At 42.9% G+C, this 26321-nt stretch overlaps 1 protein-coding gene across 2 annotated transcripts in view; it reads left to right on the top strand.

Annotated features, from left to right (window-relative positions):
- APCDD1 (APC down-regulated 1) overlaps positions 1–24917 on the top strand; it is a 75772-nt gene extending 50855 nt beyond the window's left edge. For both annotated transcript variants that reach the window (XM_069960104.1, XM_069960103.1), the window contains exons 2-5: positions 80–263; positions 9128–9659; positions 22640–22961; positions 23877–24917. In XM_069960104.1, the coding sequence (XP_069816205.1) occupies positions 184–263; positions 9128–9659; positions 22640–22961; positions 23877–24325 (1383 nt within the window). In that variant the 5' untranslated portion in view covers positions 80–183 and the 3' untranslated portion in view covers positions 24326–24917. The remainder of the gene's footprint in view (positions 1–79; positions 264–9127; positions 9660–22639; positions 22962–23876) is intronic.
- Positions 24918–26321: the final 1404 nt, after the last annotated feature.

The following is a 26321-nucleotide window of genomic DNA, read 5'->3' as shown; positions in this document are numbered from 1 at the left end:
CCCTTTAGCTAGACCCCTCCCCCTATGACATACAATGCAATCAATACATTTATTTGCTTTATTTTTTTTCCATTCCTAGGTTTAGGTGACGGGTCCAACGTTCTGTTAAGTGACAGCAGGTCGCATCCCAGATCTCTGGAGAAAACAGCATGGAGGACTTACAAAGAGTCACAGTGTCACCACATGCTGAAACATTTGCACAATGGAGCCAGAGTCACCGTGCAGATGCCTCCAAACATTGAAGGACATTGGGTTTCTACTGGGTAAAGACATCTATCTCATTGTTTTCTTTGTCCAAGTTGCAACTGGGTTCTTTTTTTGCCCATAAAAAAAAAAATATATATATATATATATATATATATATATATATATATATATATCTCCAGAAAAAAAAGGTTTTAAATCAACTGGTGTCAGAAAATCATCCAGATTTGTAAATTACTTCTATTTTAAAATCTTAAGTACTTATAAGCTGCTGTATGTCCTGCAGGAAGTGGAGTTTTCTTTCCAGTCTGACACTTGCTCTCTGCTGCTCCCTCTGTCTGTGACAGGAACTTTTCAAAGCAGGAGAGGTTTTCTTCTATGGGGATTTGCCACTCCTTTTTACAGTTCCTGTCATGGACAGAGGTGGCAGCAAGAAAGAATACACCACTTGCTACAGAACATAGAGCAGCTGATAAGTACTGGAAGGCCTGAGGTTTTATTTACTTTTTTTTTTTAAATAGAAATGCTTTACAAATCTGTCTAACTTTTGGACACTGGAAGACGCTAGTGCCCCTTTAAGATACATTTTTCCCTGGCCACCAGTGGCTGATCCACAATTACATCCCGTAATATGGTAGAGTACTGGCATTGGAGTCGTCATACCTTGCTATAATCGACACATACATTTTCTGGCATAGATCATTTGGCTTACTTTGCTGTTTAGAGCTTCACACACATTAGAGGGTTTCTTTATACTCTTGCAAAAACATGATTGACATTAAAGGACAAGTGCCATAAAAAACTTTTTCCCAGTAATTGAAGCACATTACAAAGTTATATAACTCTGTAATGTGCTTCAATCACCTATCTGCCTCCCTTCCCTGTCTTTTCCCCCCTCCACCCCCCAGCAGGAAGTGTCCTAACTCACACAGACCTAATGACTGTCGTCACCGTCACCAAGCTCTTCTCTCAGCTCCTTCTCTTGTTACACTAGCCTCCCCCTCCCCTGCCTTGTCAGGTGACTCAGCTTGGTCAGCTCCAATTGGCTGAACAACTGCAAGCCATCACTTGTCACATCTCACTTGCTTATCTTCCCTCTGACTGACTCCGGCACATAGGCCGCTCCCCCCTCCCCTCATACCCTCTCTCCTGCTGCCGTGGACTCAGTGAAGGAGTCATGTCACTAGAGAAGATAAGCTGAGCAAGCTGAGTCACCTGACAAGGCAGGGGAGGGGGGAGGCTGGTGTAACAGGAGAAGGAGCTGAGAGAAGAGCTTGGAGACGGTGACGACAGTAATCAGGTCTGTGTGAGTCAGGACACTTCCTGATGGGGGGTGGAGGGGGGAAAAGACAGGGAAGGGAGGCAGATAGGTGATTGAAGCACATTACAGAGTTATATAACTTTGTAATGTGCTTCAATTACGGGGAAAAAGTTTTTCATGGCACTTGTTCTTTAAGGGGGAGATTTATGAAAGGGTGTAAATATACACCTGGTGTAAACTGCCCACAGCACCCAATCACAGCTCCTCTTATATTTTACCAGAGCTGAAAGCTGAGCTGTGATTGGTTGCTGTGGACAGTTTACACCAGGTGTATATTTACACCCTTTCATAAATCTCCCCCCAAGTGTTTTTTATTGGACTTTTACAAGCTTTTTTGGTAGGGGTTGGATTTGTTTGTTTTCAATGTTGGTAAGAAGTGTTTTTCTGGAGTTTTTAAAGTTCTATTGAGAGGTTTAGAGGGAAAATCATCATACCTAGAAAGTAATACATTCATAGTATTTATCAAGCAGATTTAGAAGAGGCTCCACATTGCCTCCTCTTTGTTTTTCCACTGGGAGGATGTGTGGTTATAGATGAAATTCACATTAAAAAATGAATGCATGTGCCTAATAATAGATTTTGTGCAAGGAAAGTAAGATTATGCATGGGGCATAGTAACTGTGCCCAAAATACTTAGTATGTTGTGTTTTTTTCTTTAGGCTATAACCCTTTCCCACATAAGGACATACCCGTATGTCCTGCGGCAGGTTGGGGAGTTAGGAGAGGGGTCACGCATATATGCAAGCAAGCTACTGAGGGAAAGTAGAGATCATGGCACCTCACAATGTGGCATACAACAAAAAATAAAAGAGTTATAAGGATGGTAATAAAGCAATTTTAAACACATTGGGGGACATTTATGAAGACCTGTGTACTCATAATGCCGGTCTTAAGTTAGGGTTTGTCCCCTTTTCCCTGACCGCATTCACTAAGAGGCGCTTCCAGCAAGTGTAGATTTGTATCATGATCAGGCATGATCATGATAAATCAGGTGCGGGTGGAGGCCGTGCTGCTCACCATCTGGCTGCGTACCCCCCACCTGCCCATCAGGTGAGCGGGGAATATGGCAGGCGCCAGGGAGAAGGGGGGGAAGGGGTGTAGGTTTAATAAATCTCCCCCATATAGCTTTTTTTTTTTTTTTTTAAAGACTTAAATTTTTTAAAAGCCATCAGATAAAATAAAAGTTATATAATTTACATATCGTTGCAATCGTACAGAATTGAGGAGCATAGATAACATGACAGTTTTACCATAGGGTGAACAGCATAAACACGACACCCCCCTTCCCCCCTTTTTTTTCTAGCTCTGCAAAGTACAATTGGTGTCGCAAAAAAATAAGGGCTCATGTGGGTCTGCAGGTGAAAAAATGCAAGCGCTTGAGCCTTTTTAACACAAGGAGGACAAAAGTGCAAAAATGAAAGGGGGCCCGGGAGGGAAGGGGTTAAAGTACAGAAGATGGAGCAAGGGAGGAGGTACAGGAACATTGGGGAGAGAGTCGGGAGCCCATAATTTGGTGCAATGGTGCGATTAGGCAGCCTCAGAGGCGTCCATGCATGCTGCCCCTGCTGTTTCCTGTCCATTTCCGTGGTGTTTCCATCATTTTCTGAGGTTTCTAGTTTTTCACGCAACCTTCCCTGTGCAGAGCTTTGGTCTCCTGCAAAAATGCTTGAGTTTCCCATTGACTTCCATAGGGTCTGTTACTCGAAACGAGCACCCAAGCATCAAGAAATATTCGTCTCGAGTATTGAGCACCCGAGAATTTTAGTATTCGCACATCTCTAATGATTAACCTCTTAACGACAACGGACATACATTTACGCCCTCACTGCCTGGGGCTTAATGCAGGAAGACGTAAATGTACGCCCTGGTGCGGTCCCGAGCTATGGAGCGGGCTCACGAGCTGAGCCCGCCCCATACCGGGTGAGGACCGGCTGCTATCTGCAGCCAGGCCCTCACCGTCAATGGCGGGCCACCGTGATCGCGCGGCCGTCCGCCATTAACCCCTTAAATGCTGCGATCGCATTTTTTGACCCAAGTTCACCCCATAAATGATATTTTGGGGGTTCCGTCATTCATTTAAAGGCAGATTGAAAGATGCCATTACAAAGAACACCTGCTCCTGAAAAAAACAAGCCCTCACATGGCCCGGTAGGTGGAAAAATGAAAGCGTTATGGGTCTTAGAAGGAGAGGAGGAAAAAACGAAAACGCAAAAGTGACAATTGTCCCTGTCCTTAAGGCCATTTCAGGCTCAGTCCTTAAGGGGTTAATGATTGTTCACAAATGATAAAAGCTCCACAAGTGTTCAGTCTTGCATAGTGTACCATAGTGTCGTCCATCTTTCTCAGAATGTTAACCGGTGTCATTTGCCGTTTAACCCCTGAAGAATAAACATGACACAGTCTTAGCACTTGCTCTGGTTTGGAGATTCCTGTGTCCACTCCTGAAGTGGTGGAGCCTGCAGCCACAACAAACTGTCTCCTGTTTCCTTGTGGTCTGGCATAGGACACACTAGGGGAAACCTGTCTATAGAGAGTTTCCTTACTGTCTGGCCCCAGAAGTACTTGGCAAACCATTGCTGTTTCTTTTACATTTATATTTAGAATCAAGTACATTCATTCCTTATGAGGGCTGTAACTCACATGTTTGAATTTTGTTGTCAGAGGAGGCTCTTTGAGAGTTTCAGAATGTAGAACCGACCCTATTATGCTTCGTGGCTATTAATGTGTCTTAGCTTTGATTAAAAGCTCCATTCCCCACAATTGACATACCACTCAGATTGGATTATAGAAACACTTACATGTTGTGGTTCCATGGAGGAATATGAGATTGGTGTTCATGTTTAAGGGAGGAAAATCTCTGCAACAAGACAAACTAGAAAAAAGAGAGAACTTCAAAGCTGAGAGAGAGGCAGTAAGGAGACATTGTAGACTGCTACTCTCTGTCTGTGATATGCTGCGGAGAAGGAGTAGCTGTATGTTTCTTATGTGCATTACATTCGGTTCTTAGCTGCACTGCTTGGTAATTGTTTTAGAACAAGGACATCCGTTAAAGGGGTTCTCTACACTGGACAATCTCCATTTCTTAGAAGAATTGTTATATGCAGAAGAACAAACCAGGAGAAATGAAGCATTAAAGGGGTACTCCAGCGGGGGGCATTTTTTTCCTGGGATCAGGGAAGAGGTGGCTGAGGAAAACAACATCCACTCGCCTCCCTGGTTCCAGCAGCGGTTCCCGCATCGCAGCGCTCTGGTTCCCGATTCCCAGCCGCTTCCTGGTGTCTGACACGGGCTAGAGACATCTTAGGTCCACTCAGCCAGTCAGTGACGGAGGCGGGATCCGTTTCAAGTCCGCTCAGATCCTGCCTTTGTCACTGACTGGCTGAGCGGACCTGAGACGTATCGTCTCGGGCTTGCGTCAGACACCAGGAAGCGTCCGGGAATCGGGGACCGGAACGCCGCGATGCAAGACCTGCTGCTGGAACGGGGATGTGAGTAGACGTAGTTTCCCTCAGCCATCTCCTCCCCGGTCCCATCAAAAAAAATGCCCCCCCCACCCTAGTACCCCTTTAAGCTGGGTTCACACTGCGTTTTTTTTTTCATCCGTTTTTGCAAAAAACAGGGTGCATTTGTGTGCATCCATTTTGATCAGTTTTTCCATTGACTTACATTATAAAAAAAAAAAAAGATCCAAAAATGAGGTTGACTAAGTTTTTGTGTACGCTAAAAAAAAAAACTGTTCCGCTTTGATCCTTCTTTTTATAATGGATCAAAACAAATGCGCACAAATGCATCCATTTGTTGCATCCGTTTTTAGCAAATAAAAGGATGGGGGGAAAAAACGAATTGCAAAAACGCAGTGTGAACTCAGCCTTACATGGCACCCATTGAAATAAGTTGGTTGTCCAAGTGACACACAAACATGCTGGGTCTTCCCAAAACCAACAGTGTTCACACACTGTTGAAATTTAGTGGATGGCCGGCAAATAACGCCCATTGTTTTAAAATAATGGCAATTATGCCAATAATTATTTGCGGCCATGTACTCAATTTCAACAGTGTGTCACCATAGTCTTTCTATATTTTCAATCCACTCCTGTTTTTGGTTGAAAAATACAGAGAAAAAATACTGTGTGGGAACATAGCCTTAGAAGGTGTATTCCCACCTTGCTAGAGCTCTCCAGCCTGCTTATGGGAGTTACATACAGTATACAGTGCAGCACCAAAAGCTATACTGTCTCTGTAACTCCCGGAGGGCGTCAGGGAGCCCTAGTTCTGAGATGGGAACATCTCTTTAAGGCATGAACAATCTAAAAAATGATGCATAAAAGCAGTGCATACCTAATGTGGGTAATGCATTTTTTCTTAAATTTTCTTTAATAAGAAGATTTATTATCAGATTATTGTATTAAGTCTTGTCGACTATTTAAATGGTACCTAGACTTTTGAAACATTGTAAGATTTTAAGACATTTTACAAAGCCAGCTATGAAATTGTACTATTTAGCTTTTTCCTCATGCTGTTCCCATGAGTTATAATCCTGCACTCCTGCTAGTTAATTACCAGCCATATGTCACTTGCTATTGCATTAGTGTGTTACCATCCCTTATAGTTTATGAAAAGATATTATATTCTCCTGAATTGTATGTCCTGTGTATATATGCTCATACATAGAATATACCCCATGTGCTACTGCCTGGTGATGTCCTTAAAGGGGTAGTGCGGCGCTAAAAAATTATTCACAGAATAACACACATTACAAAGTTATACAACTTTGTAATGTATGTTATGTCTCTGAATCGCCCCCTTCCCGTGTCCCCCCACCCCCACCCGTGTACCCGGAATTGTTGGTGCATTATACATTACCTGATCCGTGTCGTGCTGAAGATGACGTTTGGCACAAGATGGAGGAAATGTGCGACACGGATCAGGTAATGTATAATGCACCAACACTTCCGGGTACACGGGCGGGAAGGGGGGGGTGGGACACGGGAAGGGGGCGATTCACAGACATAACATACATTACAAGGCTGGGTTCACACTACGTATATTTCAGTCAGTATTGTGGTCCTCATATTGCAACCAAAACCAAGAGTGGATTAAAAACACAGAAAGGCTCTGTCCACACAATGTTGAAATTGAGTGGATGGCCGCCATATAACAGTAAATAACGGCCATTATTTCAATACAACAGCCGTTGTTTTAAACGGCAAATATTTGCCATTAAATGTCGGCCATCCACTCAATTTCAACATTGTGTGAACAGAGCCTTTCTGTGTTTTTAATCCACTCCTGGTTTTGGTTGCAATATGAGGACCACAATACTGACTGAAATATACGTAGTGTGAACCCAGCCAAAGTGGTATAACTTTGTAATGTGTGTTATTCTGTGAATAATTTTTTAGCGCCACACTACCCCTTTAAGGGTAGCTTCACACGTACCGTATCGCTGCGTTTTTAATGCTGCGTTTTTATCGCTGAAAATCATATGAAAATCAAAACGCGCATGTAAAAATCGCACCAAAAATGCAGCGATAAAAACGCAGCGATACGGTACGTGTGAAGGCACCCTAAAGGGTTTATCCAGCAAAAATCTTTTTCTTTCAAATCAACTGGTTTCAGAAAGTTATATAGATTTATAATTTACTTCTATTTAAAAATCTCAGTCTTCCCAGCTGCTTTATGTCCTGCAGGAAGTGTTGTTTACTCTTCAGTCTGACACAATGCTCTCTGCTGCCACCTCTGTCCGAGACAGGAACTGTCCAGAGCACCAGCAAATCCCCTCATGCAGAAAACCTCTCCTGCTCTGGGCAGTTCCTGTCTCGGACAGAGGTTGCAGGTAAACAACACTTCCTGCAGAACATACAGCAGCTGATAAGTATGGGGAGACCTGAGATTTTTTAAATAGAAGTAAATTACAAATCTATATAACTTTCTGAAATCAGTTGATTTGAAAGAAAAAGATTTTTGCTGGACAACCTCTTTAACGTGGACTAATCAGGGTAGTTGTTGGAGAGTATCTTTCAGCAGAATATTTCAGTAGTTGCTTGGCTGAGGCCAGCTTTATTATTCAAAATATATCAAAATATATATTTTTTTATATAAAATGTATACATCAACCTTTTATTATGGTTAGCAAATTGTTCGCACAAGCAAAAACTGTATATTTTTGGCATATATTTTTTTTTCCTTTCCTTCCTTTAATATATTTTTTTTTTATTCACATAAAAAATTTATACAAGTGGCAGGTGAAAAAAAGAGTGTCTAGGGTAACCCCAACACATTAGGCAACCCCTTGTCAATTATAGTAATACATCCTAATAACAATAAAGCCTTTTTTAATCCCCCAATACCCACCCACCAACCCTTGAGAGAGAGAGAGAGGAGAGAGAGAGAAAATTTTTTTTGTAAAACAACATAACAAATAAAAATAGGGGAATTTTATCTATCCCCTAATCCATCAATCCTTGGGGCCCATAATTTACTGCATCTTACAGAGGCTTTCCGGGAAAGTTGCTTAGCCCAATTTTCCTCATATTTATGTACCCTCAGAACCAAGTTTACCCATTCCTCACGTGAGGGGGTTTCATCCCCAAACCATCCTCTAGCAATAACAATTTTCGCCAAAGCACCCAACTTATTTAACAAGGATCCCATCAGACCATCATTGTTATATCCTCCCAGAAGTAAACCCGGGGCCTCAGTACCCACCACTGGTCCCATCGCCCCCTCAATATAGTTCTTGACTGAAGTCCAAAAATCTTGCAATTTGGGACAATCCCATATAAGATGAAAAAAATCAGCATCTTCTGCTGAACATTTGGGGCATCTAGAGTCTAATCTATATCCTCTTCTACGGTGGTCCTTTGGAGAGAAATAGAGACCATACAGGATCTTAAGCTGAATTAGCCAGTGGGAGGAGTTAAGCGACACCTGATGAATACCCTCAACAATATCTGTCCACATATCATCTGTAATAATTCCAAATCTCCATTCCCATTTCTCCCTTGCCCTCCGTAAATATCCCGTTCCCCTCACAGTGATCAACCGACGATAGATTTCAGTGAGACACTTCTTCCCCACCCAAGGTGACCTTAACTATTCAAAAAACTCATTTGTCTGAACACACCACACCTCTTTATTTACAGTAGCCTCATATGCGTGTCGCATCTGTCTATACTTAAACCAGTGTAAATCAGCCATTGATAGGGGTAGGCGTCCCCAAAATTAAAATTTTTTCTTAATTTTAGAATATAACGGTAACAAATTAAGCGACACAAAACTATCAACCTTGGTCGAGAGCTTTATCCCGATGTAGTCATATTTTTGGCATATTAAAAAGAAGTAACATTTTTATTTTTAAAAATCTGCATGAAAAACCACATTAAATTCTTCACCAAAACAGCTCAGCCGATTTTGAGCATTTTTGCCTGTGTGAACATACCCTTATGTCCTGGTAAATGTATAACTGGTTGCTATGTCTAAAATACAAAGTTGCAACTTGACCAATGTAAGAATCAATAGTAATAATAAACCTTCATATTTATTATGAAAAAAGTACTGAAAAGCTGAATACACATTCTATTATTTATTTTAACCTTTTAGATGTGAAGTTCGATCGGGACCTGAGTTCATCACACGATCCTACAAGTTTTATAACAATAACACATTTAAAGCATATCAGTTCTACTATGGAGGCAATCACTGTACGAATCCCACCTACACTTTGGTCATTCGTGGAAAGGTCCGTCTTCGCCAGGCATCGTGGATTGTCCGTGGTGGGACCGAGGCCGATTACCAACTTCATCATGTGCAAGTAGTACCTCACAGTGAAAGCATAGCTGACAACCTCACATGGTTGGTGAACCAAACGTGTCCTGGCATCATACCTGCTGACAAGCCCTGGAAAGCTGATGTCAGTTATGATCTATGGAAAGAGGACAACAGTTTTAAATGTTTAGAGGCTCTCAATTTTGCAATGCATGAACTCCAACTTATCCGTGTGGAAAAGCAGTATTTGCATCATAACCTGGACCATTTGGTGGAGGAACTATTCCTTGGAGATATTCACACCGACATTAGCCATAGAATGTATTACAGACCATCCAGTTATCAACCAGCACTACAAAATGCCAAGGTACCTCCCTTATTATCATAAAAGCACTACCTAACTTGAATTAGACCATTGCCTTCTAAGTCTGTAATTTTCATGGATTCACACAAGCTCTGCAGTTGTCTATATATCTGTTTTTTTTTTTATTATGAAATAACCCTTCTAGCCACTATTTTCAGTGTATCATACTGTTTAATCAATTTGTTGCAATCTTAGGGTCCTATATTAGTGCTCGTATACTGGGCCTATTACATGGCCCGATAATCGTTTAGCAAGGGCTGCACGAACATCGTTAGCAATGTCCATGCATCCTTTGCCCAAACAGTTTACATTACCTGTCAATGTTCCCGGTCTTCTCTTGTGCTCTGCTTTCTCCCCGGTCCCGCATGCTGTAGCTTCAGAGGCAATCACTGGCCGGCACAACCTCAGTATGATCGTTTCATCGAATGTGACATGGAGAAAAGGGAGCTACTGCACATCACACCTATGGCTGATACTAATGCAGCTCGGCTAATTTTAAAAACCAACGCCAGGATGTTGGTATATAATTTGATCAAACCATACTGCCCCGTGTACCACGTGCAGGACCCCTGGTTCGTTTCATCGGGTGATCATTGTCTATATTACATGGTTGAGCCTTATAAGCTACACCCCCTTTTGCCAAGGCCACACTCCTGTTTGAATAGTGGGGAAAAGTGTCTAAAACCCATAAAAAAACTTGTCACCAGTTCATGTAAAGGCAGAAGGCAGTTCTTTTTTTTTTTTTTTTTTTCCCCCCCGAATTATTATTAAATAATTCTGGTGCATTTGCAATCGTAACTCCTGCCCCCATTGGTTTTTACTACCTAGTTGTCAAACTGTCACTGAGGAAGTCATGTGATCCCTCCCAGTTTTTAGGCCCTTGGATTAGCAGCTCGGGATAGGGTGTTGTTCTTTGTGGGGGGGTTTTTTGGATTCACTAGATTAGTGTTATAAGGGCTTACAACTCAGACTTTACTCGGCCATACTTGCCACTCGCAGACTGTTCAACCATCAATATAAGGTGTATGACGCTCTCCCTATCGACCATCAACAAATGCTGTCAGTGGTGATAGGGGTCCGAAATGATGGAAAAATCACTGCCCGACCACTTTGTTCAGGGAGAGATAAGCTACAGTCATTGAGTTCTGGCTATAGCTTACCTCTCCCCTCCCCGTAGAGAATAGAGGAACCTTTGCTCAGCTGTGCTGAAATTCCTGTGTATGGGGTGGATGGGCAGCGGGCAGGAGAGGTAACTGACGGCCATACGATTGGTCAGTTATATAAGGTGTATGGGGACCTTTAGATGGATGGTCTAATATGAAAAGAGGACAAACTAGCACAGGCTTCATAGCATTACTTTACTTAACCCACTAACAATATTGCCTGACCTCTGCTTTGACTGACGCGTATAACAGTAACAGTTTTGCCTTTTGTCTGTCTGTATGAGACAACCCACTTGAAGACAGCACAAGCCGGCATATAAGACACAGCCTTCCCTACCAGTAGTCTACTTTTTTTTAGACTAATTCTTGCTCCTTAGGGACCACATCTAGTAACTGGACACTAATCTAAGTAACAATATTCAGACACATACATGTTTTCTTAAGCTCTTAACTTCCCCCTAGGTGATGTGAACACGATAAGACGTAACATGAGGTGCACTGTTTGTCTTTGTGCCGTTCTGATTTCATTACATTTATTTTCTAAAATAATAATCTTCATATCATTTAAGTTCAGTGGGAGAAAAAAAAATAAGCACTCAAAGAGACTAAACATGTAGCCTTGTGAGCTGCTGAATGATGACTGGTGTCTAATTCTCCACTTGCTTGTGGCTTGAAATGAGTGATAATGAAAGGTCCAGGCTTGCCATGATGTGGATCGCTGCCATAACCACAAAATCAGCCTGCAGGAAAACTGGCCCCACTCCAGATTCTTACAGTCCTGATCTGAGTTCAAGGTGATAAATCCACCTCTCCGGCTAAATACAAGGAATGGCAGGTTATGCTCCCTTCCAGGACTTCAGTTTTTGTTTTGATAATCACCAAATATAAATCAATTTCAGCACTGACCTTTAAAGTTGCTTTAACTCTTTCACTACCTGGAGCGTTTCTTCCAGAGTATAGTTCCTCTGTTATACATACATTGGAAATTTATGGCCACTGTATTTGAGATTAGTGTGATACTGATATTATAGATAACCATGAGCAGGCGGCCTAGTAAATCACGATTATGCAAAGCAACATACATCATATGTACTTGTTAATATGTAATTTATTTAAGTAGACTTTTTAAGGAATTTAAAGTGTCACTGTCAGTATAACTTTCAAAAACTAAATCTACAGTGGATGTGATATAAATCAAGTTTGCAATATATATTAATTATATTTTTTGTTGTTATCAAAGCTGAACTTACCAGAAATCCAGGTCCAGTCTTCTGAAGGCAGATTTTCTGACTTGTGCTATTTGAAAAAGAACAGAGTAAACACAGGAATTCCAGCCAGTACGGCTCAATGTGTCCATCAGTCACATGACTGCCTTCTCTCTGTAAGCGCTCAGATGGCCTGGGATACACAGGACTTCCTGTTTTCTGACCGTTTCTTGAGAAAAAAAAGAGTCAGAAAACAGGAAGTGCCATGTTATCCATGATAACTAAAAATAAATAATGGATGTATATGGCAAACTTGCTTTATATCACATCTACTGTTGATTTAGATTTTGAAAGTTATAAAGACAGTGATACTTTAAATTTAACATCTGTATCTTGTTATATATAATTTATAAACAAACGTCAATAATATGTGATAATAGCATAGGAATACATACTTATGGCAAATGAAAAAGACTTGGTAGATTTGTAATTGCCACAGCGCTGGACTCAGGGAAGATGGTGATCAATACCAAGAGTAGTTAATGTGAACAGCTACTTTATTGAGCAACACGTTTCTGCGACGTGCTGCCGACTTTGGCTCCGGGAGCTTGATAAAGGCGGTAGCACGTTGCCGAAATGCGTTGCTCAATAAAGTAGCTGTTCACATTAACTACTCTTGGTATCGATCACCATCTTCCCTGAGTCCAGCGCCGTGGCGATTCCAAATCTACCAAATCTTTTTCATACGCCTATGCGGCCGATGGCAGTGTGACGAGAGCCATTGACCACATCCTGGAAGCTTGGCTGCGGACTCCTTATTTCTCAAGCCTATCTAGTGTTGTGCCTATAGTTCGCACAACACCACAAGGTTAGTCATATTCCAACTTTCACCCATGCTTTTTGGGACTTGCACAATACTGCACCATAAGCGCCCCCCTCTCTCTCTCTCACTCTCTTTTTTTCTGTTTACATTTATACTTATGCCAAAGATATAGATTTGCATAGCAGAAAAAGTTGAGAAAAATGCATATGTGGTAAGGGGCAAAGGGGCATTTTATTGATGCCCTATCCTCAGGATATAGGGAAAGCTCAGAGCGGCACTGTGTCTAGTTTGGCGGTGCATGTGGAAAAGTCCCAGGAAGCAATCCAGTACAAAATCCCATCACTTATCAATAATATAGTCTTCAATCTTTATTCCGTATCCGGTATCCATTACCATTACCAAGTGTGAACATTCAGCAGAACGCGTTTCGGCAAAACCGCCTTAAGGCAGTTGATAAAGGCGGTTTTGTCGAAACGCGTTCTGCTGAATGTTCACACTTGTATGGTAACGGATACCGAATAAAGATTGAAGACTATATTATCGGGAGTGCCAGGATTTTGTACTGGACTATCCTCAGGATAGACCATCGATAGTCAATCAACATCCAGTTGCATAAGTAACACTGCTCCTATAATGATTTTTACCATTATACCTGTACTATCCTATCCCTGTGATTTCACAGTCAGGCTGCTGAAGGTTGCTGTTGAGGTGGTCGTGCATGCACCCTCTTCAGTACTTAGTTGACTTCCTTACGTCTCAATGTTGGTTTTCTAAAGACAGTCACATGACCTTTTACAGTTGTCAGTAAAGAAGTTTTTCATCCATAAAGCACATTGCTGTCCATATCTAGGTCGAATGTTTCTTTCGAAATTGATTGAGATCTCCATAATGGTGGAGGCTTTCTTTTATGTTCAGGATATAAATTATTTTGTTTGATCTCGGTGCTCTTAGCAATGTGGAAGTCAGTTGGGTTCACAGCTTTACACATTTTAATGATTGTATAGTCCTTGCTAGTTACAACAGGAACCGTTCAGACCAAGATAACCTGCATGTTACATTGAAGTTCCGCTTTCAAAGCTAGAAAGAAAATCAGACGTTAATGCTGACTTCTTTTTCTATACAAGAATATATGAAGTATTATTATGTTATCAGATGCTGCATCATAAAATAAGGCTGAGAACAAAACAGAAATTTATAATCCTGAATTATATACAGAATTTCTTTAGTAAAAATCCTGAAAAGGTTTGCTATATATTATAGAGTGACATATGATTAAACAGGACTAGAGATGAGCGTACCGAACCCGAACTTTCGGCATTTGATTAGCGGTGGCTGCTGAAGTTGGATAACGCCCTAAGGCTATGTGGAAAACATAGATATAGTCGTTGGCTGTATCCATGTTTTCCAGACAACCTTAGAGCTTTATCCAAGTTCAGCAGCCCCAGCTAATCAAATACCGAATGTTGGGGTTCGGATGGACTCGAACCCGAACCCGGTTCGCTCATCTCTAAACAGGACCTGTGGTCAGTCCAAAAATGTTGAGTAGTTTGTAAAGTTTGTGGCCTCAGGTGCCCCTACAGTGATGTTACTACAGAACTGTTTCCAACATTTCTTTTTCTTTAAAAGTTAAAGGGGTTATCCAGCGCTACAAAAACATGGCCACTTTCCCCTACTGTTGTCTCCAGTTTGGGTGGGGGTTTGAAACTCAGTTCCATTGAAGTAAATGGAGCTTAATTGGAAACCACACCTCAACTGAAGACAACAGTAGGGGGAAAAGTGGCCATGTTTTTGTAGCGCTGGATAACCCCTTTAACACAATATAAAATCTGATAATAGCAAAATATAAGGCATTGAAGTTGCTGAGGTTATTAAAAAGCAACCCAAAGGAGTAGACTTACAATAATATATACATGACATTTATTAAGACCGTTGTACTTGTATGCTGGTCTTAAATCAAGCCCCACCCCCAGCTACCCAGCCAGATTTACTAAGGGGCGCATACCAGCGGGACCCGCACCTGGTGCACGCAGAAGTTTACTCCCGCTCCAAAGCAGTTGTACATTTCTGCCATAGTTTACACCTGTTCTCAGGTGTAAACCATGACAAATTATACACAGGAGGAGACCACCTCTTCCTCACCTCACCTACCCTCCCATCAGGCAAGTGGGGCCTGGCGTACGCAATGGAATAGGCAAGAATCTGCACCTTTTCCATTACGTACACCAGGGGCGCATCTTTGATAAATGTTCCCCAATATATATTGCAGGGGTGGGGAACCTTTTCCATGTCGAGGGCTGGTCGGGCATTAATAAAATAATTCGAGGGCCGCATATCGTGTGCGGCAGTTAGTAGCGTGGGTTTGCAGCACCAGGGCAAGGCAAAGTATTGTTCCCCTAGTTCCCCTGCTATTGTAGTTAACCCCCCCAGTGATGCCCCTTGTAGTCTAGTTAACCCCCAAGTCATGTCCCTGGTAGCCTAGTTAACCCCCCCAGTGATGCCTCTGGTAGGCCTAGTTAACCCCCATCAGTCATGTCCCTGGTAGCCTAGTTAACCCCCATCAGTCATGTCCCAGGTGGTCTAGTTAACCCCCATCAGTCATGTCCCAGGTGGCCTAGTTAACCCCCATCAGTCATGTCCCAGGTGGCCTAGTTAACCCCCATCAGGCATGTCCCTGTTAGCCTAGTTAACCCCCATCAGTCATGTCCCAGGTGGCCTAGTTAACCCCCATCAGGCATGTCCCTGGTAGCCTAGTTAACCCCCATCAGTCATGACCCAGGTGGCCTAGTTAACCCCCATCAGGCATGTCCCAGGTGGCCTAGTTAACCCCCATCAGTCATGTCCCAGGTGGCCTAGTTAACCCCCATCAGGCATGTCCCTGGTGGCCTAGTTAACCCCCATCAGGCATGTCCCTGGTGGCCTAGTTAACCCCCATCAGGCATGTCCCAGGTGGCCTAGTTAACCCCCATCAGGCATGTCCCTGGTAGCCTAGTTAACCCCCATCAGTCATGTCCCAGGTGGCCTAGTTAACCCCCATCAGTCATGTCCCAGGTGGCCTAGTTAACCCCCATCAGGCATGTCCCTGGTAGCCTAGTTAACCCCCATCAGTCATGTCCCAGGTGGCCTAGTTAACCCCCATCAGGCATGTCCCTGGTAGCCTAGTTAACCCCCATCAGTCATGACCCAGGTGGCCTAGTTAACCCCCATCAGGCATGTCCCAGGTGGCCTAGTTAACCCCCATCAGTCATGTCCCAGGTGGCCTAGTTAACCCCCATCAGGCATGTCCCTGGTGGCCTAGTTAACCCCCATCAGGCATGTCCCTGGTGGCCTAGTTAACCCCCATCAGGCATGTCCCTGGTGGCCTAGTTAACCCCCATCAGGCATGTCCCTGGTGGCCTAATTAACTCCCATCAGGCATGTCCCTGGTGGCCTAGTTAACCCCCATCAGGCATGTCCCTGGTGGCCTAGTTAACCCCCATCAGGCATGTCCCTGGTGGCCTAGTAAACCCCCATCAGGCATGTCCCTGGGTGGCCTAGTTAACCCCCATCAGGCATATCCCTGGTGGCCTAGTTAACCCCCATCAGGCATGTCCCTGGTGGCCTAGTTAACCCCCATCAGGCATGTCCCTGGTGGCCTAGTAAACCCCCATCAGGCATGTCCCTGGGTGGCCTAGTTAACCCCCATCAGGCATATCCCTGGTGGCCTAGTTAACCCCCATCAGGCATGTCCCTGGTGGCCTAGTTAACCCCCATCAGGCATGTCCCTGGTAGCCTAGTAAACCCCCATCAGGCATGTCCCTGGTGGCCTAGTTAACCCCATCAGGCATATCCCTGGTGGCCTAGTTAACCCCCATCAGGCATGTCCCTGGTGGCCTAGTTAACCCCCATCAGGCATGTCCCTGGTGGCCTAGTTAACCCCCATCAGGCATGTCCCTGGTGGCCTAGTTAACCCCCATCAGGCATGTCCCTGGTGGCCTAGTTAACCCCCATCAGGCATGTCCCTGGTGGCCTATTTAACCCTCCATCAGGCATGTCCCTGGTGGCCTAGTTAACCCCCATCAGGCATATCAATGGTGGCCTAGTTAACCCCATCAGGCATGTCCCTGGTGGCCTAGTTAACCCCCAAATAAAAAAAATAAACATCCCACTCACCTTACCTCTGCTCCCACGCTGCCCATGTCCTCTTCTGTCCCAGGTCCTCTGTGCCGGTCTTTCTCCTGCAGGCGGTGCGCAATGAAATGACGTCATCCTCGCAGGAGACTGAAGACACGCACCGCTCTGCTGGGGAAGAAGCCGGCATAGACAGCATCCTTCTGTGTCCGGCAGCTGTCACAGACACCGGAGGATGCTGTGTATGCCGGCTCCTTCCTCCTCCAGAGCGGCGCGCATCACAGGGGAGCTGCGGGCCGCGGGCCGCATCGGGAGGTCTCAGGGGCCGGATGCGGCCCGCGGGCCGGAGGTTCCCCACCCCTGATATATTGTATATAATATAGGCATAAGATTCTTTTCACATAACAGTCAGGGTTTGTCTGGCATGCAGATTTGAAATGTGCCTTGTTATCAATGCACTTTTTTAGTGGTACATCAATGCAATGTGTATAGGCAGCTTAGGCGCTGCTTGGTGAGGAATAATATATGGTATTTATACAGTTAAGGATAGGTGGGGTATGGTACTTGTGGAGTAAGTTGTCTTCAGTGTATATAATCTATCTACCTACACATTTATCTAATGATCTGTGAATTAGGGCCCTTTTACACGGAAAGATTATCTGACAGATTATCTGCCAAAGATTTGAAGCCAAAGCCAGGAATGGACTATAAACAGAGAGCAGGTAATAAAGGAAAGCCTGAGATCTCTCCTATTTTTAAATCCATTCCTGGTTTTGGCTTCAAATCTTTGGCAGATAATCTGTCAGATAATCTTTCAGTGTAAAAGGGCCCTTAGGATTTGCTAAATTGAGTGAAACAGGTGTGCATCCACAAGAAGACAATAGCCTGAGTTGTCACATGATCAGTACCTGTTGGAAAGAATTCTCATCAGTCTCTTTGTCTACATTTATTATCCAAATAAGAAAATATCTGCTTTCCGCTGTGAATGGAATGACTGCTCATCTGTTCTCCTTTCATTTGTCTTCCTCCAACTGTTTTGTCTCTCAAGGATACAGGATATCCTCCGTGCTACTATTCTCATTACAGAACATCAAAAGCCCTAATATTGGCACATCTTTATTTAAATGGTGTTTAGATTATCCACCTCTGCCAAAAATATGTAATTTCTGCTAGTCACACAAAGACATTTTAGAATTGCTGAAAGCAACGCAGCCAAGAGATACAGAGCTGACCTGTTTAACTGGTTTACTGTGCAACAATTCATATCACATTGTGTACAGAGCCGACACCTTCAGTCAAGCAGCATAACGGAGTACAGAGCGCACACAGCACCGTCTATTCATAATCTGCCATCATTCCATTTACATTCATTTAGATTGACTTTGCTCATGAAGACAAACTCTGTATATATGGGATATGAGCACCATATAGTATGGAATGGAGAGCCACTTTATAAGGGCCCTATTCCACGGGACGATTATCGTTCAGATTATCATTAAATCGTGTGAATCTAAATGATAATCGTTCGGTTGAATAGCAGTTAACGACTAACGACCAAACGAGAAATCGTTGATCGTTTATATAAGACCTGGACCTATTTTTATCGTTGTTCGTTCGCAAATTGTTCGCATTGAATAAGACGTCATTCGCAGTAGTGACTAACGCAATAGCGACGACAAGACGACCGCAAGAACGATCATAAGTAACGATTATCTTTCCATGTACATGGGTGGACGATTTCACGTCTTTCGCATTAGCGGTCATTTGGATCGTTTATCGTTACAATTATGCGAACGATAATCGTCCCGTAGAATAGAGCCCTAAGTGTGGATTCCCTTCTTAGTGACCTGGAAAGACCAAACATTACACAGCAGGACATTTGATGCAGAGCAAATGTCTGCCAACATGCATCTTCCCTGGGGAAAAAGCTGATTGCAGAGGGTTAATTTTATAATGGTTACATAGACTATTGCACCAAATTTGCCAAATCCTCCAATGAATCCAAAATAAATGTGAGGAGCAAGCTTACTAATACCATTTGAAGTTTACCTCTCTCTTCTCATATGTCATAGTGACATGTCAGAGGTTTTGACTAGTCATAGTCTGGATGTAGAATTTGCTAAAATGAAGGGACAGAAGCACTCAACTGTGCCCTACTTTCATCCCTGCTCAGTTTTCCTTAACCCCTTCATGACCGAGGTCATTGGTGTCAGGATGTCCTGGCCAAATTATTGCAATGTTTCTCCTTGCCTTCTAAGAGCCATAGTGCTTTTATTTTTCCACCTACAGGGCTGGTTGGGGTGCCATTTTTTGCATCAGTTTTTTTAGTATCGTATTGGTGTAAGAGAAAAATTTGGATTGCTTTCTATTATTTTTTTCCAGATATATATTTCAGCAAAAATCAGCAATCCTGGTGGTTTTATTTTTTTTCCGTTTATGCTGTTCACTGTGCGGGAACAATAATGTTATATAATAATAGATCGGATAATTTAGCATGCTACGATATGTAATATGTTTTATTTACAGGTAATTATTTTTTTATTTACAATTTTTTTTACACTTATATTTTACTGTAAAACATGCAATCAATAGATTGCAAATACTGATTTATGCTATGCCATTGATCAGTGTTATCAGCAATCTGTACATAGAGCCTGCCTGAGAGCAGACTCTATGCACAGATGGCCAATCTGACAGGGTGGAGGTAAGTATTTTACCCCGGCCTGTCGGTACAAGCGATCGGACCCGATCCCGATCAATCAGTGACAGGTGCTTAACCTGTCACTGACTTCCTTAAACACCACAATCGCTATAGATCGCAGCATTTAAGCGGTTAATGACAGGCAGCTGCAGGATTGCAGTTGCCTGTCATTATCTCAGGCCCCAGCCACACTGATGAGTGTGGGACCACTCTTACTGCAGCAGTCCCGCACACATCAAAAGCCCCTGAAGTCAGGAACGTTTATATATATTCCTGCTGCACAGGGCATTGGCAGCAGGAACATATATAAACGTATTGTGGGCATGAAGGGGTTAAAGATATACTCCAGTTGGGGGGGGTACATTTTCAAATGAACTGATGTCAGAAAGTTATACAGATTTGCAATTGAATTCTATTTAAAAATTTCAATCCTTTCAGTACTTATCAGGTGCTGTATGCCCTGGAGGGAATGGTGTATTCTTTCAAGTGTGACACAGTGCTCTCTGCTGCCACCTCTGTCCATGACAGAGCAGTAGTAAATCCCCATAGAAAACCTCTTCTGTACTGGACAGTTCCTGTCACAGACAGAGGTGGCAGCAAAGAGCACTGTGTCAGACTGGAAAGAGTACACCACTTCCTGCAGCACATAAAGCAGCTGATAAGTATTGGAAGACTTGAGATTTTTAAATAAAAAGTAATTTACAAATCTGTATAACTTTCTGCCACCAGTTTATTTTTTCATCGGAGTTACCTTTTAAAAAGCCAAGTGAGCAGTATATGAATCTGCTAAATTTCTATGAGATATTCTGCAAAATCATGTTTTGGCTCTGTGCACCGAGCAGAAACAATATCCTGTTTAGTTTTTTTTTGTTTTTTTTTATATACAGCTCCTTTGCTGGCATATGTTGTATGTCTACAGTGTAGACTGAAATCTCACACATTTTTCTTGTAATTTGCAATTATAAAAACACATAGAACTGCTCAGAACTGTTTGACATAAACTGTTTGACATAAAAGAAATTTCCTTTTGATCTTATTTGCTTAATTGTTTCAAAAATACTATCCCATCTAACAATAACTTATGCCATAAAGGTCATAAAGAAGTGCTATGTATTGCAGTTTATCACCGGTATAATGTATTGGTTTTACTGTATTTAGGTTTTTGCAGTTTACTATAAATTATTTGTATTCTTATTAGTAATAGCCATACTGTACCTGTGATTAATATATAGCTTACAAATGAATTCTTATTTTAAGTTAAAACTAAAACATTTTTCCTCTTGTCATCCACAAAGGACTATAAAAAGCGTTACATGTGACAACTCATAGTGATACGGATCTTGCAGACAAACATTTCCTTTATGGAAAAGCAGCACAATATTCTAATCAAGATCAAAGAGGGCTTTGATATAACATCAAACACAGCCTTTTCCTTAATCTTACCCTCCTCAGCACTGAAGTGCCCAGGAAAGCATATGCCAGCCGGCAGCGCCTGGCCACACAAAGCTTAACCATCTTGTTACTGTTTCCTTTAGAACATGGGTACACAATATTCACGTGGTGTTACATGGAAGTAACTTACAGCCGTTATGTACCATCATTTATTCAAGCAGATCTGTAGAAATATAAGGGGAGATTTATCAAACATGGTGTAAAGTGAAACTGGCTCAGTTGTCCTTAGCAACCAATCAGATTCCACCTTTCATTTTCCAAAGAATCTGTGAGGAATGAGAAGTGGAATGTGATTGGTTGCTAGGGGCAACTGAGACAGTTTTACTTCTACACTAGATTGATAAATCTCCCCCATAGTTTTTGCCATGTTACCTTATAATCATGATATTAGACAGAAGCCCCAAGAGATCAAACTGAAACCTCATTATAGTGAGAAAAATACTGTTAGGCCCAGTTCACACTGAGCAAAAACGGTGGTATTCCAATGCGGACCTCTTCGCTGCGGAGTCCCACTGTGTTCGGTGTCCCGCAGTATCTTGGGGGGGGGGGCACGTGCCTCCGCTTCCTCTCCTCTCCGCTCAAAGAATTGACGTGTCAATTCTGCAAGCGGAGGCGCGCGCACCCTCCCATAGAGATACTGCAGGCCACCGAGCACGGTGGGATTCCGCAGCGGGGAGCTCTGCTGCAGAATTCCACCGTTTTTGCTCAGTGTGAACTGGGCCTTAGAACAGAAACAGAAAAAAAAAAAAACATCCCAAACAATATGATATTCTATATTACAGACAATCAATGTTTGTAAAAGAAAATATGGTGCCTCGTGGAGTGAGACCCATAATACAGGCCCATAGTGATAACGCTTATTAATAGATAGATAACAACAAAGTACTGCAGCACTCTGAAATTATTGAAAAAATAACATGAAGATTTATTCAATACATGAACAGGAACATGCAACGTTTCAGTAAGGGAGTATCTGAACATTCCAGTGCAGAAGTTATACAGTGTACAAGTGTACTATACCAGTGTATTTATGTATACTAATCACAATTTTTCCTAGAAAAATTAAGTGTCAAAATCATGCAACAGTTTATTAGTGCCTAACTATGCATAAATCACAATATGCTGTGTAAATCTATAAAGATATACATTATTACAATGATATAATCGCATATGGAAAAGCTCATCAGTACAAAAGAAAATAACTACTCGCACCCATGACCCTATCACCTGTTGACCAGTTAGATCTTTTCCTTACTAACCTCTACATAACAGCATTGCCCCTCAAAATCTGCCATTTTGAAGTTGCCCCAACACATCAACTTCAAGAACCATTCGCTTTCTCCCTAATATATCCCTCTCTTTAGATAGATAGATAGATAGATAGATAGATAGATAGATAGATAGATAGATAGATCTTGAACTCATAGTAGTCCACACTTTTATATAACATATACTTTTAGTTTTACAAATATTGTACAAAAAGCCATTGCATCGTTTGTATCTAAGACCATATATTCATGCTTATGTTTCAGAACCATGACCAGTCCTGCATTGCCTGTAGAATCATCTTCCGGTCAGATGAGCATCATCCTCCAATATTGCCTCCCAAGGCAGACCTGACCATTGGACTAAATGGGGAATGGGTCAGCCAACGTTGTGAAGTCCGCCCAGAAGTCCTATTTCTCACCAGACATTTTATCTTCCATGACAAAAACCATACATGGGAAGGTTACTACTACCATTATTCGGACCCAATATGCAAACATCCTACATTTACCATCTATGCCAAGGGCCGCTACACCAGAGGCGTGCATTCCACTAAGGTAATGGGAGGAACAGAATTTGTCTTCAAAGGTGAGTAAATTTTGAGAGCAAGGACATAATCTCTTTTATAGGTTTATATTTTAATATACAATAAAAGAAATTGATTGATTCCTACCTTGAGCAGTAACCAGAGAACAGTAGAGCTATATAGCAGAACACCACCACAAAAAGAAACTACCACTAAGTAGCCCTTTCTGCTTTTTGGCCACACAGCACTTGCTGCTACACCTGTTTTCTATGGATTTTAGCGTATTATAAAGCAGTGTTGAGCAAACTTTGTGAAAGTTTGGGTTCGGCAAACCCAAACTTAAAGTACTCCGGCCTGGGGGTATTTTTGAGCTATGGCCGGGGAGGGGGTGGTTATAGATGGCAGCGGTCACTTACCTCCCCGGTTCTGGCGCCGGGTCCCGGATCGCGCCGCCCCGTACACCCGTCCTGCGGTTGTTTCCTGGTGTAAGCTGCGGCATGAGACGTGACGTCTCAAGGCAGCTCAGCCATTCAGCGGGCTGAGGCGGGACTCCACTATGGCCACCGAATGGCTGAGCTGCCTTGAGACGTCACGTCTCACACCGCAGCTCACACCAGGAAGTGGCCGCGGGAGGGGTGTACGGGGCAGCGCGATCAGGGACCTGGCGCTGAAACCGGGGAAGTAAGTGATCGCCGCCGTCTGTAACCACCCCCTCCCCGGCCATAGCTCAAAAATACCCCCGGGCCGCAGTACCCCTTTAAACATGTCTGTATCCATGTTCTCCATGACTCCCTAGGTTCATTCAACCTCTCCAGACACCAGGAGTTAAATGCTGAGCATTCAGATTTGGACAAACGTTGCTTAACCTCTACTTTGAGCAAGTTCACTCAACCCTTTTTATTTATTTTAGCATATTATTTACTGCAATCTTCCTACAGTCTTCACAATCTAAATTAATGATTCTTTTTTTTTTTTAGTCAATCACATGAAAGTGACTCCCATGGACTATGCTACAGCTTCTCTACTAAATGTTTTCAATGGAAATGAGTGTGGAGCTGAGAAGTCATGGAAAGTTGGCGTGGAACAAGATGTCACTCACACCAATGGTTGCGTAGCTTTAGGAATAAGGCTTCCTCACACTGAATATGAGCTCTTCAGGATGGAACAAGATTCACAAGGAAGATACTTGCTTTATAACGGCCAAAGGCCAAGCGATGGCTCCAGCCCTGACAAACCGGAAAAAAGGGCAACATCATACCAAGTGCCACTGCTCAAATGTTCTTCCTCAATTCTAAGACCTGAAGGTGCAACTGAGGGAAGTCAGAAAATGAGATCTGGAACGTCATTGCATTCAGTTTCTTTGTTTATGAGTATTGCTATGCCTTATTGGTGCTTACTTGTGTTTCTATATATTTGGACTAGATGAACTCAATTTGGAAGAAATATCTTTTGTATTTGATATTATGGGACCAAGGACCTGTTGTCGTTTGAAGACATCACATTTGTTTACTTGACGCACTTGGATGCCTGAGAACTGATGCCCCGCTAACTCTTCCTTTCCTCTGTAGTCTACAGCTGCCCTTGTAAATCCAAACCCACCTGAAACTTGATCTCTGGGCTTCACCAAGTCTTGCCCTGCCTTATACGACTGCACAACAGTAATTGCACTTTACGCCAGCAGACATTTTGTATTAATATATTCTAGAGAGAAAACTATTTTATGCACCACTGAAGTCTCGGTCTCGTCTGTGCCGTATTACTGTTGTGACCTTATCGCGTTCCAAAATGTTTTTCTAACAGTGTTGACAAATCAGGATATTTTATGCAGTATTTGTGCCGCTAACCTAAAGACTGTTGCGTTTATGCTTTCACCCCATTACTGTGTGGAATGAAGGGGATTGTGCACCCCTCCATGTTAGACATGTGTTGTATATATCTGCATACTGTACATAAATGTATATGGAAGATACTTTGATTTATATTAACATATTACACATTTTACACCAAAGAATAAAGTCTGGACAAATTCTAGATAAAATGAATAGTAGTTGGTATTTCTAATGCTAAAGTTAATAGATATTATAGAGTGGTTTTGTACTCGAATGACGCATGCACATGAGGTCCTATTTAATTTTTTTGTATCAAATATGTGACATTAACAATCAAGAGTTATACATATCAATCCATAATAGCTGGGACTATGGAGGTGTCCCAGTACAGACTTAAGGTTTGCTAATGGACAACTGCCAGTGGTTTCCATCCTGTGTATTGTTATACAGCATTTATATGGTGATGTAACATGAGTTGTTTAACCCCTTAACGACATCGGGCGTAAGTATACGCCCCCGCAGGGTGGGCTTTAATGCAAACGGGCGTATACTTACGCCCGATGTTTCCCCGATCGCTGTGTGTTCACACACAGAGGTCGGGGAAGATGGCCTGCTATAATGTATAGCAGGCCATCTCTGCTCGTCGGCACGGGGGGTGATTAACCCCTCCCGTGCCGACGATCGCTGCTATATGCTGATCAATACAGATCAGCATATAGCAGCTGAAAACAGCTTTCCGGGTTATCGGTGAACCGAAAAGCAATGGCGATTGGTGCTGTCCGAGATAGCACCAATCGCCAATAGTGTACTGTGTAAAGATGGCACCGATGCCACACCCACGATCGCCGTGATAGGCCGGCCAGTACCGGCCGACCCATCATGGCGATCAAACTGTAAAAAAAACAGTTTTGCCGGGTTCTGCACCCCTCAGCTAGGTAGCTGAGGGGTGCAGAACAGGTGTGTGTGGTGCAGGTGTACCATACTCACCTGATCTGGGCGTCCGGAGCGAAGATCTGCAGTCCGCGCCATCCTCGCGTCTTCTTCGGGTCACTTCCGGGTTCGGTCGTCCAGCGTCGGAAATCTTCGTAATCGCTCGGTTCCTCGGGTTCAGCAGGCCTCGGCAATCTCCGGCAGCGTCGCTCTACTGCACCCTAGCGGCTGATCAGTGAATATCATTCACTGATCAGTTGCTTTGGGTTAAAAAGATTTTTTTTCTCCAATTTTTTTTTTCTTCTTTTTTTGCGCCCTAACGCCGCTGAGTGCTGATCAGCATCGCACATAAGTGCGCCGCTGATCAGCAACTCCTCCATTTTGGCGTAGGGGCGTTTTCCCCCCCTATATCCTACCGCCACTGTCTGCTGATAAGTGCCGCACATAAGTGCGGCATTTATCAGCAGCTCCTTTCTTGGCGTAGGGATATTTTTTCTTACTGTCAAAAAAACACGTAAAAAACACTACATTACACCACACTACATGGAATAAAGTTTTACACTACACCACTACACATTTACATACCCCATATACTAGTCCCTGTATAAAGATAGCCCCCAGGGTGTTTTCGGTGTCAGACGCATACGTTATTATTGCCTCTGA

Source organism: Dendropsophus ebraccatus, chromosome 2 (assembly GCF_027789765.1).
Source record: "Dendropsophus ebraccatus isolate aDenEbr1 chromosome 2, aDenEbr1.pat, whole genome shotgun sequence".
Taxonomy (NCBI): domain Eukaryota; kingdom Metazoa; phylum Chordata; class Amphibia; order Anura; family Hylidae; genus Dendropsophus; species Dendropsophus ebraccatus.
Note: the sequence above shows the minus strand (reverse complement) of the source record. Positions and strands in the feature narration are given on the sequence as shown.